At 45.3% G+C, this 15,962-nt stretch overlaps 1 protein-coding gene across 1 annotated transcript in view; it reads left to right on the top strand.

The window, feature by feature from the left end:
• Ctnnbl1 (catenin beta like 1) overlaps nt 1-15,962 on the top strand; it is a 159,427-nt gene that overhangs the window by 33,171 nt on the left and 110,294 nt on the right. Inside the window, exons 2-3 of the mRNA XM_057780723.1 lie at nt 7,154-7,342; nt 12,492-12,598. Of these exons, the coding sequence (XP_057636706.1) occupies nt 7,154-7,342; nt 12,492-12,598 (296 nt within the window). The remainder of the gene's footprint in view (nt 1-7,153; nt 7,343-12,491; nt 12,599-15,962) is intronic.

Here is a 15,962-nt window from a genome sequence, read left to right as displayed (position 1 = left end):
GTCTACAGAGCGAGTTCCAGGACAGGCTCCAAAGCTGTAGAGAAACCCTGTCTCGAAAAACAAAACAACAAAAACGAAGCAAAAGGATTCAGACTGCAAATGGATGACTGTTGGGTGTCATGGAGCTGCCTAAGGCTCAGGCTGACTCTAGTGCCTTGGAAGAACCATAGCAAGGTGTGGACAGGCATTTCCAGTAGAGTAGCTCTAGAGTCAACTCTTCATTAACGGTTCTCAAAACAAACCAAAGGAAAAAATGCCACCAGGGAGATAGTCATTTGCCTGCTCTTGTGTCGTTCCTCTGTCTTTCACTGCCAAAAAGTGCAGCTGGGGGAAGGTTACCTATTAAATATTTTCATGTTTATTTATTTATTTATTTTTTTTTTGGTATTTTCCCCCCAGTGATAGTGGGGATTGAACGCTTCCACCGAGCTACACCTTCCCCCTAGGAATCCATATCTTAAAGCCCATCAGTGTTCAGAACCCCTTCTACCTCAGCCTTACTGATTTTGAATCAAATGTCACAAAGAGAAGGAATTCTGTGTGTCTTCTTTGGGCCACAGCATGCCCTGTGCTATAGAAACATCACCTTTACGGGCAGATAAACATCAGAAATGTCTATGAGAGGGAGTTATTAATCTTCATTTATAGTTAAGTTGCCATCCATAACTTAAATAGAGGGAGTAGGGCTTTAGGAAACCATCTAGGACAGCACTGTTAAAACAGGATCACCGGCTCTGGCCATTATTTATTGGAAGGAAGCCTTTTGTTGATGGCCACTAACTACAGCCCCCCTCACATGGGGGCCAGTCTGTGCTCTTGTGTTCTTAGAGGAGCTTTGCTTGCTATCCAGTGGCATCCTCCGAATTCTCCTGTCTTATTTCCGACTGGTCTTGGGTGAGAATGGAGAAGGAGCCCCCTGTATTGGAATTAGCCTTGCACTTTTACTACCACTGGGCTGGTAGTTAGACATTTCTGTCTTCCACCTTAAACTTCTGAGTTCTGTTTAAATCTTGAGCAACAGCTTGCACACCTCACTGGGTAGACCCTTCTTTGAGGTTATCTGAGCTCGCTCCCTGTTGCTAGGTGAAGAATTCCTGGTTTATTTCAAGGTCATGGAAGGTTTCTTTCTATTCATGTTTTCTAGTTCCCTTATGGAATTAGGTGTGCTTTCCCCTGCGTCATTATGAAAGCGTCTTTCCTGAATTATCTCCTTAGCCAGGTGACTTGGAATGTTACACTATCTTTAGAACATGCTCACACATTTCCACTGTTGTGTCCCAGTGCACATGTGCTGTGCATTAATAATTGCACTGTTATGTTTTCATAATTTATCATAATGATACCATTATTGCTTCCTATAGAAGTTCTCCCCACCCCCAACCTCTAAGTCTAATTGAGGTCGAGACAGACCATAAATGTGATAATACAGATTGCACGCTCAGAGGAAATGGAGTGGGTTTCATAGTGGAGTTTTAATTTAGGCTTCGTTCTGGTGATGTAGTCTCTTCCTATGGTACATTACTTTGAGTCCAATATAACTGCGTGTTCCCACAGCCCCTCATTATAGCTGCAGCTTCTCACTGCTTTTTAATTAAAAAAAAAAATAGAGAGGGGGAAATGAAACCTAAAGCTTAGGTTGGATATTGTCTGGGTACACAGGGAGTATTGCAGGCAGTTTGCTTACTTAATTTTTTTAACTCTTTGGAAGCTTTTGTGACGATGTTTTGATGTCCGTTTCCTAGGGTTAGAGTGAGAGGGGATCAATGAGTACACAGCTGTGCGTTGATGCGGACACGGACCTGGGACAGTTTGGGCGCATGTGTGACCTTGTGGCCTCCTGTAAGCTTTGAGAGTTGATCCTCCCTGTGTCCTTGAAAGGCCACACTGCCCTGTGGTTGGACTGTGGGAGTGAGGCTGGGATCTATGTCGAAGGCCAAAGAGGCACTTCGAGGCTGATATTTGGAGCATTACAAGTTAAGAGTTAACCATTTTTCTCCAGTTCTGTGGGCAGCAGAAGCAGAGAAATGACTTTATTAGGAACAGTTGTTTTTGTCATTCCTTTATCTTGAGGGATGCCACATACCTTTCAGGGACCAGAGCAGATTAATCTCCAGAGGTGACTGGTAAGAATGGCTTAAGCCTCTTGAGATTGACTGTGGCATGAGAAGGTGGCGGTGGCCGGAGCTGCTGACCTCTAGCCGGTCTCCCTGTCTGGCTCTCCTTTGACTCCCTGCAGTGAAGTCAGCCTGGCGGCCTGAGCGCCAGCCCTGTGCACACCTGTGTTTGTGTGTGATCACTTGCTCCCCCAAGGGGTTCAGGCTGGAGAAATGGAGTCAAGAAATCTACTTCTAGGTGAGGTATGGAGTTTGCTCTGATCGTTGTGGGTTTCCAGGATTCTTAAGACCCCTGCTGCCTTCATTGTTGCTGAAAGTTGGTTCCCTTAGGCTTCATCAGGGAGCAGTATGATGGCGACCTGCACATGAAATGGGGCTGCTCGGTATGGAACTGAGTGTGAGTGTAAGTGTGAACCACGTGCCAGGGCTTAGTATTAAAAAAAAAGAGTAAACTAGCGTTTTAAAAATATTGACTATATACTAAATTGCTATTTTAGGCATATTGTAATAAATAAAATATCTATTAAAATTAGTTTTGCCTGTTTCTTTTTACTTTTAAAAACGTGGCTGTTAAAAAATATTCATGCCAGTGGCTTGCACTGTATTTGATTGTACCCATCCTGGACTGTGGCACGCTCATTTTCCCTGTCCTAGCACAGAGCCTCAGCCACAGTTGGCACTTAGTAAATACTTGTTAAGGAGCCAACCCCAACCCATAACACTGAGGTCTTAGGAATGAGTGGAGCCTCTGTTGAGAATGTCGGCGCTTGAAAACGAGACACGTCAGGAGTAAAAAGCAGAATTCTTGCATCTGCGGGAAAATGCTGAAATAAAGATCTCAGGGCCACCGTTGCACAGCTTACCTACCCACAGGGAGGGAGGTGGCTGTGCCTCTGCTCTGCCAGGCCCAAGAGGAACTGATGCTTTATGTGTGCTGTTGAGGTGGACCAGTCAGGAAGGTTCTAGCAGCTTAATTTGCCTTGACCGTGCCTCTCCCCATGACCCAGGTTAGGTGACACCCAACTGGAAGCCTGGGGCCGCCGCCGGGCCACCTGATTACAGTGTTTCATGCCTAAGAAATCTTTTACCAAGTTTGTTGTTGTTGTTAATGACTTACCACTTTAATCTAACCAAGGTATAATGTGGCTTTTGTCTGTGGGTACATTTAAGTCCCTCAGAACTGTGTCACTGAGAGTTGCATAATCAAGGTGGATAGGCACACTCTGATATGTCACTTCAGAAAGGATCAGCTTGTCTCTGCAAGTGTTATTGAGAGCTAGCTGGCACCCCAGGCATCCTGTTCCCTGCTAATACAACACAACTGGTCCCCAGAGATGAGGTGGATTAAAGTGCTGCCGGAGGAAAGTGCTATTTCAATGGGTTGTTAGAGGTGAGGATGCAGCCCTCCCCTGACCTTTAAAGAGTGGGTTCTAAAGAGACAAGACCAATGTTTCTCCTCTGCCCTTCTTGATGGTGGCAGCACTTAGCTTCCTCCTGTGAAGTGCGACTCCACCACCTTTTCTCTCCATCCCGAAATCCCCTCTTTGTGGAGAACTCTGGAGCTCAGGTCCCTACTTAGCTGCTTTGGCTGCCGCTGCAGGCTCACACTAATCGCAGTCACAGCGGGGTTTGTTTTATGAACCTGAAAGATCCCTGTTCCCAGGAGGCTGAAGTTCCTACCGCTGCGGAGCTACAGAGTTTTCTTGGAAGCTTGCTTCCTTGAAGGTGAATCTACCTCCCTTTCCCTTCCCACACTAAAGCATCCATCTTTTTTTCTTGAGGTCTTGTATGTGGAGACCCCCTCCTCCCTTTAAGGTTAGAACAGTAATGACAATACTAGGTTTTTATACTTAAGGGAATTGGGTATGTGCCAGGGAGACTCCGAAGAGAGTGAAAAGTAGCAGGGGTACCCTACAAGTGGACCTGATTCTCCTGAGCACCATCATCTGCTCAGACACTGAAGCCCCCGGCATGTAGAGCCAGCAGGATTCACATGGACAGAGAATGACTTTGCACCCCTAGCGCGGTGCAATCCAGTGGCAGTCACAGGCGGATGTGTGATGTCCATGATGAAAGTGTGTCTGCTATTACCAGACACCTTGGCAGGGTGTTGGTGAGCACAGCAGTGTCTTCTGTTTGCTAGTAACAATCCACATTGCACTATTATGCTATCGGTAGGTGTAGTTGTCATTGGAGAAGGAAAAATTCATGAAGGAGCCATGAAGGAGCCCATCTCAGGTGTCTTGTGGGGAAGACGGAAGTACCTGGATCACCTCATCATGGTCATTTTCTTTATTTGGGACTTTTAGACTGTGGAGTGCTTTCCCTTTAAATGCAGCTTTTTAAAGTCCACAAGGAAAAGGGTTATAGTCCTCATTTGCATAGCTAAGGCCTAGGGAGGCAGACCATGTGCCCAAAGTTGTACTAGCTGAGCCAAACGGTGAGATAGGGCCATTTGGTGTCTGCTGTGGTGTTTCTCCTCGGTTTTGAAGCCCATTTTAGCAGCGCCCTGCTTTATTCTGTACTAGTCGGACTCAACAGTAAGACTCCTGTGCCCTGCGGTGGCAGAGGAACAGTGAAGCCCCAGTTCCTGAGGCTCAAAGCTTTTCCACCTTTCATATGCTTCGCTTCTGGAACGTTTTATTGTTGAAAAATATTCTGAGGCTGGAGAGAGAGGAAAGAGGCGTAGCTGTTTCAAGCATGTGCTGTTCTTGGAGAGGACCATGGTCAGGCCCTAGCACCCACAGCTTACAACCTTCTTCAACTCCAGCCTCTGGGCTCCTACTCTGTCTTCCACCCTGTGGGCACTTGCATTCAATGTGCACAAACATACATTCAAACATGGAACTAAAAACTAATGAAATATTAAAATGTACTTGTGTGTGTTATATTCCGGAGTATGTGTGTGCATGGAGGTCATAGGAGGTGTCCTGTTCTCTCTCTCTTATTTCTCTGAGTCAGGGCGTCTCACTGGACCTGGAGTTAGGCTGGCAGTGAGCCTCTTGTCTCTGCTGGGGTTATGGTCCCTGTGCAGCAATGCCCAGCTGTTTCTCATGTGTGTGCTGAACTCTGAACTCGGTCTTCATGCATGTGAGCATATGAGCATGAAGCACTGATATCCACTGAGTCATCTCTTCAGCCCTGATTTTTTTTTTAATTGACAACTCTGTAGGGCACAATGTATTTTGATATATTGAAGGGAGCAGGCAAAAGCACCTTGGCCTGAATACTGCCATTTTGACTTCAGACTTTATTTTACTTGCAGGATAAAATAAAGTTTAGGTTCCCAAGTCCTAGGGGAGCTGGGAACTTTGCAATGGCTGATCAGCCTCATCTCTAAGTCACAGAATAGTCGCTGTACATCTTTCGTTCTTTAGAACATTATGGCTGTTCTTAACAACAAAAGGAAAAACGAATCTGATGGTCCGAGTGAAAGGTTTGCATTGTATTTTGGTTGACAATGATGGGACATTCAAGGAAGCCTCTGATCTCTAAATCCTGATTGGTGAAAATTGTAACTAACTTGACAGCAAATGTTTGTGATTTTTGTGTTTATAAACCCCACTTCTGCCTCTGCTCAGGACTGTCAGGAGAAATAAGGCTTCCAAGTCCTTGTTCTACAGCCCTGATCGATCAGTGACCCGCTTATGTAGTGAATTATTAAAATATTTGGAACCCATTAGTGTTGTCCCTCTCCTTCCTTATGGCACATAACAGGCTAGGTGTAACAATATGTTGCAATATAGAATGATTAAATCAGGCGAATTAACAGATCTATCACCGTCTACTCTTTGTGGCAGAAATTTAAAATATTTTTTTTTTCAGATTTGAAGGATGCAGGGTGCTAGTATGTGTTGCATGTACCGTTTGCTCACTGAATGACTAAAGCTAATGCGTCAGTCATTCCCAACCATTCTTCTAGTCACTGCTTCTGAGTTCTTTTCTATGAATGAGATTATGTGGTATTTCACTTAGCACAGTCTTCCAGATTGACCAGTTGTGATATATGCCCACACTCATATTGCTAGTGACACCCTTTCTTCCCCCGGCTAAGTGGGACTCCAGAGAGCACACCCCACATTTCTCTCATCTGCTGATGGGCACCTTGCTCATGGCTCTCATGTGCTACACTGTGCGTTTCAGTGCAGGAACCTCTCTGCAGACTGACTCCACTTCCTTTGGAGACCGCCGGATCATATGGTGGTCGTGTTTTCAGTTTTCTGAGGAGCCTCCATATTGTTTTCCATAATGGCCATGTTAGCTCACATGCCCACCAGCAAGACACTCTCAGGACTTCCTCTTCTCCACACCTCCTTAGCTGTTCAAACAGATGATACCCCATGGATTCATTTCTGTTCCCTGATTAATAACATTGGGACTTTTCCCTCTCCTTTATCTCTTAGCCATTTCTGTATGTTCTCTTGAAGAGTGGCTAACCCTTGCCTGGCCTCTGGCCATCTGTTCTCCTGCATAGTAGAATCTGAAATCCAGTAGACTTGGAAGTATCTATGTATCATTCTCTGTCTGAACTGAGGAGCTGAGAAAAAGACCTTGATAGAAGATGTGTACTGCAGGGTGGAGGTTGGGGATTGTATCTTACAAGGAAAGTGAGCCTAACTCAGTGTCCCCATGTCAAAGTGACCTTTCCCCTTGTGATTTCTATATACACCCGGGAATCTTGGGAAGTGGTACAACCTCATTAACAAAAAAAAGTCTGTTGGTCACAGTGTGTTTGCAAAACCATTGAGGGTCTGAAACGTCACAGAGCTAGCCTCGCAGTTCTGTGGCACTTAGCTGTCAGGACCCTTGGATGCTTTTAGATGTCTATCCTCTCCTGCACACCTTCTCCCACTTCTGAGACAGGGTTTCTCTGTGTAGCCCTGGCTATCTTGGAACTCATTCTGTAGACCAGGCTGGCCTTGAACTTAGAGATCCACCTGCCTCTGCCTCCTGAGTCCTGGGATTAAAGGTGTGCATCACGATGCCCCGCTCTTTCTTTTCCAGCTCTAATGCCCTATGTTTCTTTTCTTTTTTCTCAGCCCAACAGGGGCACGAAACGACCCCGGGATGATGAAGAAGAGGAACTAAAGACACGTCGCAAGCAGACTGGCCCTCGAGAACGTGGTCGCTATCGTGAGGAGGAGGCCACAGCAGCTGAAGAAACAGATGATGATAAAAAAAGGCTGCTGCAGATTATTGACAGGGATGGCGAGGAGGAAGAGGAGGAGGTAGTGAGCAAGAGCTGGGCAGGGGCCATCTGAGTGACCCTGACATACCATCTGGGTCTTAACTGGGGACAGGATATTACCCTGAGCCTCCCAGTCTCATCTATAAAATGGGGTTAAGAAATCCTGCATCAGAGTGTTGGGGCAAAGGTTGGGTGGAATCAAAGAGATAGAAAAGGATTTGCAGAGTAAGGAATGTTATGGGAACCAAGAGGAAGGATGACTGGTGTTGACAGGAGAAAGACAGAGAAAGCTTCTTGTCCTGCCATTCTGAGGACATGTAGAAGACCCATCATTTTAAAATATAATCCATAATCTAAAAGGAGTGTCAAACCCTATCAGTCACACAAGGCAGTAGGGCTTTTAAGAATGAAGTTTAGGGGGCTGGAGAAATGATGGCTCAGTGGTTAACAGCACTCACTGGCAGCTCTTCCAGAGGACCTGGGTTCAATTCCTAGCACCTACATAGCAGCTTACAGCTGTCTGTAACTCCAGTTCCAGGGGCTCTGACACCTTCACATCAATGCATATAAAATAAGTTTAAAACAAAAAAAAAATGAAGTTTAAAGTACTATTTGATTAGATATGTGAGTCTTGTTTTAGCTTGGTGGTTTATGCCTATAGTCGAAGCTCTCAGAAGCTGAAGTGGATCACTTGAGCCTAAGAGTTCAAGACCATCCCTGACAATATAGCAAAACCTTCCTCAGAAAAACAAAGCAACAGTCAGTTGTACAACAGTTGAAGGAAGGCAATACCTTTGGGCTGTCCTATTCAGTCTAACCCTTTAAGCCTCATGTGCCTGGGTTCTTCCCTTTAGGTCTAGTGTAGCATGAATTCAAATTGCTCTTAACAATAAAAATCCGGAGTTAAATGTTGGAATAAAAGCTGAGAGATCAGAGAAGCAGAGCAGCTGGCCACTAGAGTTCTTACCTCTACCAATGCTCAGACCAAAGGGGCGAGCCTGTCCTCAGACTACATCCTCAGTCTGCTCTGAACTCCTGTCTCCTCCCACCTTATATTCCTCTCTCCACCCAGCCATGTCACTCCTGTCTCCACCTCCCTAGTGCTGGATTAAAGGTGTGAGCTCTGTTTCTCTTTTAGACTGGATCAATTTTGTTTAGCCCGGAGTGACCTTGAACTAACAGAAATGTGTCTGCCTCTGTCTCCCTAGTCTTGGGTTTACAGGTGTTTCACCACTGCCTGGCCTCTAGTGGCTTAACTCTGCGCTCTGATCTTCAGGCAAGATTTATTTATTTATTTATTTATTTATTTATTTATTTATTTATTTATTTTGGTTTTTCGAGACAGGGTTTCTCTGTGGTTTTGGAGCCTGTCCTGGAACTAGCTCTGTAGACCAGGCTGGTCTCGAACTCACAGAGATCCGCCTGCCTCTGCCTCCCAAGTGCTGGGATTAAAGGCGTGCACCAACAAAATATCAGTACAGTCTGGGTCAGGTGAAATCCCCCAAGAATTCTATCCCATCTCCTAGGTGGCCCTGCAGGCCGTCCTCAGATTCTCTTCTCGCTTGATTCTGTATGTAGTCTTCACAGCGTGAGTCGTGGTCTGAAGCCCTTATTTGTCTCACATTTGCTTTCCTCTCTTGGCCTCCCATGAAGTGGCCTGACTCTGTTGTGTTCACAGCTATGTCTCTGGCACTGAGGGCAACATCTAGCTCTTCCTAGGCCCTAATAAATATTTATGGAGTGAGTAAATGAATGGAGCAGAGAAGCACAGAGGTAAAATATCAGCGATTAAAACAAAGTGGCCTCACCTTGTGTCTTTTTAAATCCTTAGGTGTTAACTTATATGTGGTTTCACTCTGGCATTTTGTTCAGTATGAATTATGGAAATGGATTCTTAAGAGCCAGCTCTTTTCTAGTTCCCTCAAAGATATGATGCTAAATTTGGCTTTTAAAAAGGAGGCAGGAGCATGAATCTGAGAAGAAGAAAAAAAATTTGTATTCCAAACAGGTCTTTTCTATGTTATGACAATAACGCCTTCTTCCCAGGGGTCTGGACCAGTACTGTCTGAGGTTCTGTCTCTAAAATATATTGCACTTGGGGAGTCTGTAGGAGAGAGCCCTGAGTTGTGAATTGTCTCCCAGAGCACAGCCTCGAAGGGCTTACAGAGTGTGTAGCTGGCGCTCCTCCCTCAGGCTTCTGCTCAGTCTGCTCACCCTGTAGTTAATTGGAAGTAGAATTCCTGTGAAGATGGTTTTGGGGGACAGTGACTGTCATGGGTAAGTAGTTTCCTGCCTGGGAGACAGAAATGTAATAGGGGAACAGCCTTCCTGTTAAGGGACAGGGACAAAGAAGTCACTTGGTAAAAATGACACACGAAAGGCTAAAAGTCCAGGAGTTATTTTCTTGCTCTACCAAAGTCCTGTCTGTTGGAAAACAAGTGGTGCTTGCCCCTGTGGTCATGTGGGCTGTAAAATATTACTGTCCTTTTTGTACTGCATCACTAGCATCCATCTCTCCGAAATCTCCCGCCGGTTTCTGACGTTGAGCTATTGGAGATGCTGCTGAGGCTGATGACTAAGACTGATAATCCGGTTCTCCAGTGTTGGAGAGGAATTGAGGAGGGAAGCCAAACCCTGGAGAGGCTGGAATGCTGGAAATCCCACAAGAACTGCACTCACATGAGTATAGTTCCCTCAGAGTGCTCAAAGTGTTGGCGAAGGAAGGGCAAGCAGTGGCTGTGAGGGAGGGTAGAGAGTGAGTTAGCCGTTCCCTAAACGGGGCTCTGTTGCTTAGCCCCTCTCCGTGTGCTGGGTATACTGTGTCTCTCGCTATTAAGAACAGCATCATTATTCATTACTGGAGTTCCCAAACAATTTTATGTACACAGTTTATTCAGGTCATCTCTGTGACCTTGAAAGATCCAGCAAACATTTTCATTCCAGCCCTCCTTTCCTCCATTCAGCAGCTCTTCACTGGGTGCCTACCATGAGCCAGGCACTAAAGAATCAGCAGTAAGCAAGGAGGCATGGGCCACCTACAGGGTATTATGTCTGCCCTATTGTTTTTTTTTTTTAATTTAAAAATTTAATTTATATAGGTGTTTTGCCTATAGTGTAGGTACATGTATGGTGTCCTCAGAAGCCAGTAGAGGGCATTAGATCTCCTGGAACTGGAATTACAGACAGTTGTAAGCTGCCGTGTGGGTGCTGGGAATCAAACCTGGGTCCTCTGGAAGAACAGCCAGTGATCTTTACTGCTAAGCAGCCTCTCTAGCCACAGTGTCTGCCCTGATCTGAAGTTGGAGCAGTTAGCTGGGCCAGATCCTTCCAGACTTTCCTTCTGTAGGCTATGTGAAGGATTTGGGATTTATTCTAGACACCAAGGGGATGAACTTAGGAAAGACTGACGAGGCGTGAGCTAGACTTGCTGGGGCTTTGAGAAATTTGTTAGTGAAGTTTTGTTGCTATGTGGTTGGTACGGGGGGAGCTGAGTCTCTGAGTCCTAACTAGGCCAGACTGACTTTGGTTTTCACCGTGTCGGGGAAGCCCTCTTGATCTGTAGACCTGGAGGGTGAGAGCCCCACAGTTGCTTCTGGATCCCGAGGTTGATAAAAACTAGGAAATGTGTCACCCTCAGATGAATGTACAGGTTTTTCCCACTTAAAACCCAATATAGGAAGAACATTGAGATTTCATAATAAAATAATAGCTAGTATTTCTGAGTCCTTACAGAATTATAGGATGATTCAGTGCTTTTCAAAAGGATCTATTTCAAGTTCTCCTAAAAAGCAGTTTCTTTATTGCTTTTAGGTGTGAGTTACGGCCGTTACTACAGAGCGGAGAAGCTGGAGTCGGCAGTGTTAGAGAGGCAGGGTGCCCTGCTACATTCATTTAAACTGGAAAGTGAACCGAAGATACATTTCTGAAATTTTGTATAGGTTGTGTGTTTTGGGGGGAAGATAAATGATTCAAAGTTTTAAAAAAAGATTTATGTGAGTGTGTGTGTACGTATGTGCACATGTGCACACTTAAGCGTGCAAGTGCGTGTGCTTGCATGTGTGTAGGTATAGGTGCTGGTGGAGGCCAGTAGAGGGTATCAGACCTCCTGAAGCTAAAATTATAGGTGGTGATTTGCTAGCTGGTGTGGGTGCTGGGAACTGAACTCTCGGAATCTCTGAAGAATAGGGACTCTTAACCTTGGAGCCTTTTCTCCAGTCCCTCAATATGTAATATTCAATTCATTTACTTCTTTTAGGTATCTCTGCGGAGTATGAAGCAAGACAATTCTGTGGTACTAGTTTTCTAATGCTTCCTCTGAGCTAGGTTACAGAAATGCTTTATTTTTCATATTTAATATTTATTCATCTGTTTTACAGCAGGGTCTCCCTAGGTAGCTCTGACTGGCCTAGAATTTGCTATGTATACCAGGCTGGCCTTCGACTTGTGACAATCCTACTGCCTTTACCAGAGTGTTGGGATTATAGGCATGTGATATCGTGTCCAATTATTAATCTTCCTTCCCTCTCTCCCACTTTCCTTTTTTCTTCCTTTTTTTTTTTTTGTCTTACCATCTCCATGTAGCCAGGCCATGCTCAAACTAATCCTCTTGCCACATCTGACTCATGGTTAACTAATCCTTGATGTGATACTAGCATTCCAAGGTACCTGTCTGTCCCTCCTCTCAGTAGCTAAGGAGGACTAGGCACACAAACATGTGAAGGAAGCGGTGTGTGTAGCGCCCCAACTGCCACTTGTCCCTTATGGATTGTGCAGAAACAGGTACAGAGAGCAGCTTTGGCCTATACACTGGTTTGTGACCTGGTGCGAGGAAGAGACTAGAGGTCCCTGGCACTGACTTGGGTTTGATTTTAAGCAAATTCTTCTTAGTTTCTGACTCCTTCTTGCCTGTGCATCAAAGGGACAAGATAAACATTGGCTAAAAGTACCCAGCATTGTTGTTTACTCTGCACCCACAATGTGCCTAAGAAACCTTTGTGGATAAATCTTTACTGCCTGAGACGGAGCTTTCCTGGTGTAGAGGCAGGGCAGTAGCTGTGACACCCAGGATGATGTCCCTCACCATCGTTATGGTTGGGGAGGAGGAGGCCCATAGCAGCAGGTGGACAGAGGAGCCATAGTGACAGTGAGTGTGCGATCCCTGACCACTGAAGCTGCTGTCCTTGTTCCAGGAGGAGCCGCTGGATGAAAGCTCAGTGAAGAAGATGATCCTCACGTTTGAAAAGCGATCATATAAAAACCAGGAGCTGCGAATCAAGTTTCCCGACAATCCGGAGAAGTAAGACTCCACTTTGCTGATACCCCTCTCCTGCATGTTAGCCTGTTTTCTGATTTGTTGAGTTTGTTGCTTGCTTTGATGGCTTTTTGTGACTTGATCAGTGTGGTCCATAAGTTTGGGAAGTCACTGGAAGGACACACAGGACTTGAGTCAGTGATGCTAAGGGCTATGGTTTATTATGACAGGAGTTCACAAAGGTGTTGACTGGTACAAACGCATATCTGCAGAGTCTAGAGAGATCTGTGTCCAGGCCTCCTGTTCCCTCGACTGGGGGAGGGCAGACAGACAGCACTGCATCTTTCTGCAGTGCACTGCACTGGTGTATTCATGCCCTGGGAGGCCGACCTGAGGACTGGGCAGGTCTGCATTCTCTGACAGCCACAGTCCAGACTTCCAGAATACAAGCAGCTGTGGGTGTTACAGCTTGAGCCTGGAGCACTCTCAGCACTCAGGGACCAGCTCAAGCCAGCTCCCCAGCTGCTAGCTTCCTAAAGAGCGCCCCGACTTTGCTAGCTCTTTCCTACATCATTCCTTCCCAGGATACCAGCCACGACTGCCAAGTGAAAGCTTTATTGCAGCAATCAGACAGGTGTACGTGGGAACCCCTACCCCCAAGAAACCATAAATGATCACTTCTTTCTTAGCCTCAGAGTCTCTTCTGTGTGAGGCAACTGTGTTGTTGGGAAGACTGAGAACAATGGGCAGCTTGCGTGTTGCACCCGCACTCAGTAGGTGCTCACGGTAGACACTCCTGAAAATGTTTTTTTACTGTGAGGTGCCATAGCATGGGATCTGGGATCTTTTCATCCTGAATCCCAATTAAAAAGGATTAAAGATCTGTATAGATTTTAGAGTTCTAAATCTCTGTTTTCTTCCATGTCTTTCTCCCTTCCCAGATAAATGGTTTAATGAATTTTAATAGGCCCAAAGCCCTGAAGCAATTAAGAGTTGGATGGTAGAATCTTTGCATTCGAGTTTGTAGGTTACTAGGGAGACTGACTATTAATGTGAGATAGAAGAAAATACACAGGTAGAGATGTAAGTAGGGTGCTGTGGGAGCATAGGAAGAAGGAGTGGGTGCTTTGTTGAGGGCCTCACAAAAAAGGTAGGGTTGGGGCTGGGCCTTGTGTTAGGCATGCAGCTAGCATAGAGTGAAAACAGTGTGGAGGGGATGGCTCAGAGGGCAAAGTCCTGCCACACAAGTGTGAGGACTTAAGTTTGGAGCGTGCAAACACGTGTAAAGCTGGGTGGGTAGCACGGCTATCCCAGGGCTCCTACAGCGAGATGGGGGCAGAGATGGGCCAGCTAGCCTGGTGTGCACAGCAGAGTATAAGAGGCTGTCTCAAACAAGACAGAATGGTGAGGACAGCACCTTCTGTTGTGTTTTGGTCTCTACGCATGCATTATGGCGTGTGTGCAGGCACACCCAAACATACTTCCACACAGACATGTGCATACATGCACATGCTTGAGAAGATGAGAAGCAGGAGAGGGAGAGAGAATATGCTAGAGGGTAGAGAGTCTTCACAGCAAGCCTGGGAGGCATTGTGACTCAATAGTCCCCTTTTCTGTGGATGAAGGGATAGGGCAGGGAAAACCCAGCCCTCTGTGACAGCAGGTAGATCACAGACCAACTTCCTGACATCTGTATTATCTCTGGTGTTGTGCCGACCTCCACTGCACAGCAGTTCACACTGTAGTGTATGTGTGCATGTGTGTGCATTTAATTACACAATTATCACATAGACTGATACTATTATAAAAAGTAGTTTGAATGTGTAAGTAGACTAAATAATGGAAGTCACTGCACTGTACGGAACCTACTACCGCCCCAATGCCCACAGCTGACCTTGTGACTGATTCCATGAAGATCCCTTTAGACTGTTTGCTATACCCTGTTTTCTACTATACGAAGATTCAGCCTATACAAATTTGAGTTTATATAACAGGAAATGTTTTCCTGTTAGTGCCTTTCTGTCTGTCTTTTGCTTTTGGCTGGTGCACTGTATTTCATGTTTAGGAAATCCCATGGTGTATTTAGTTATTTTTGCATGAATGGACTTTAGGTTATTTTAAGTTTTTTAAAATTTTATTTTATTTCATGTATATGAGTGTTTTGCCTGCCTGTTTGTCTGTGTACCACATGTGAGCCTAGCACCCATAGGGTCAGGAAAAGAATTAGATCCCCTGGAACTGGAATTGCATATGGTTGTGAACTCCATGTGGGAGCTGGGAATTAAACCTGGGTCCTCTGAAGAACAGTCAGTGTTCTAAGCAATTTAGATTATTTTAAACATTGCTTTTATAAACAGTTCTAGGTAGACTTCCTTGTGTTTATACATGCCTTTGTACTTGCATGTTCCGATAGGAATTCCTAAACGTTGAATGCTCAGACTGAAGGGGATGCAATTACAGTCTTTGAAAGCTACTCCAAGTCACTTGTTCTATCCTTTCCTTCTCTCTCCAGCTGCATTTCCTTCCCAAGTACTCACAGTAGTCATGGCCACTCCTTAACACCTTTGCTGTTTATTTTCTTGTTCCTCCCTGTTAGACTCTTGCAACTGGGTGTAGATTGTGTCTCGTTTGTTCCTGTGGCATTGATGCGGTATCTGCTGGGCTGCAGGTGCTCAGTAAACATGAGAGTTCCGTGCAATCTTTGTCATCTTTATTAAATCCCTGTGGTCTGGAAGCCAAGGACCCCTCAGGAGGCATCTGTGCTGCAGGTTGATAACACTGAAAATGTGAGATCTGATTTGTGCCCTGGAATGGCAGTACTGCCTTTGTGCCAGAGGCAGCCATTGCCCTGCGGTTGAGAGTGGTGAAGTCATGGCAGGTATGGCTTCTGGCCTCCCATTAGGTGCCTCTGGTCTCTTGTTGGGCCATTGATAAGCTGCTTTTCAGAAAGAGGTTTATGTTCTTTAAACAGTGTTTGCCATTCAGAAAAGACTTTTTTGTGCTATTTTAAGTTTAGAATTTGAACATGTAAAAATTGAAATTATACATTAAGAACTTTTTGTTGTGTCAAAAAGCAGTTAGGAAACTATCTTGTGCTTTAACCCCGAGTTCTTGAATTCTTGCTGGCATGATGTCTTCCATAATTCACCAGATGAGTGAGGGACAATTAAGATGAAAATTGCTCCTGTGTATTTGAATGAGACTTTCCAGTTTGAGATCAAAAACATTCAGATTTATTTTCCTGTACATGTGAGTGTCATTTTGATCGCATCGTCCCAGATGCTGTTCTGCATTTGGCTGTGGTTCAGTGGTGCTGACAGTCTTCCACCCACAGCCTCCTCGGCACTGTGATCTCTCTCCCAGACATCACACTGAGCATGCTGCTCTGTAATACGCCTTCAGCTCTTTG

This window comes from Chionomys nivalis, chromosome 9, assembly GCF_950005125.1.
Source record: "Chionomys nivalis chromosome 9, mChiNiv1.1, whole genome shotgun sequence".
NCBI classification, from domain to species: domain Eukaryota; kingdom Metazoa; phylum Chordata; class Mammalia; order Rodentia; family Cricetidae; genus Chionomys; species Chionomys nivalis.
This window is presented reverse-complemented; position numbering and strand designations above follow the sequence as displayed.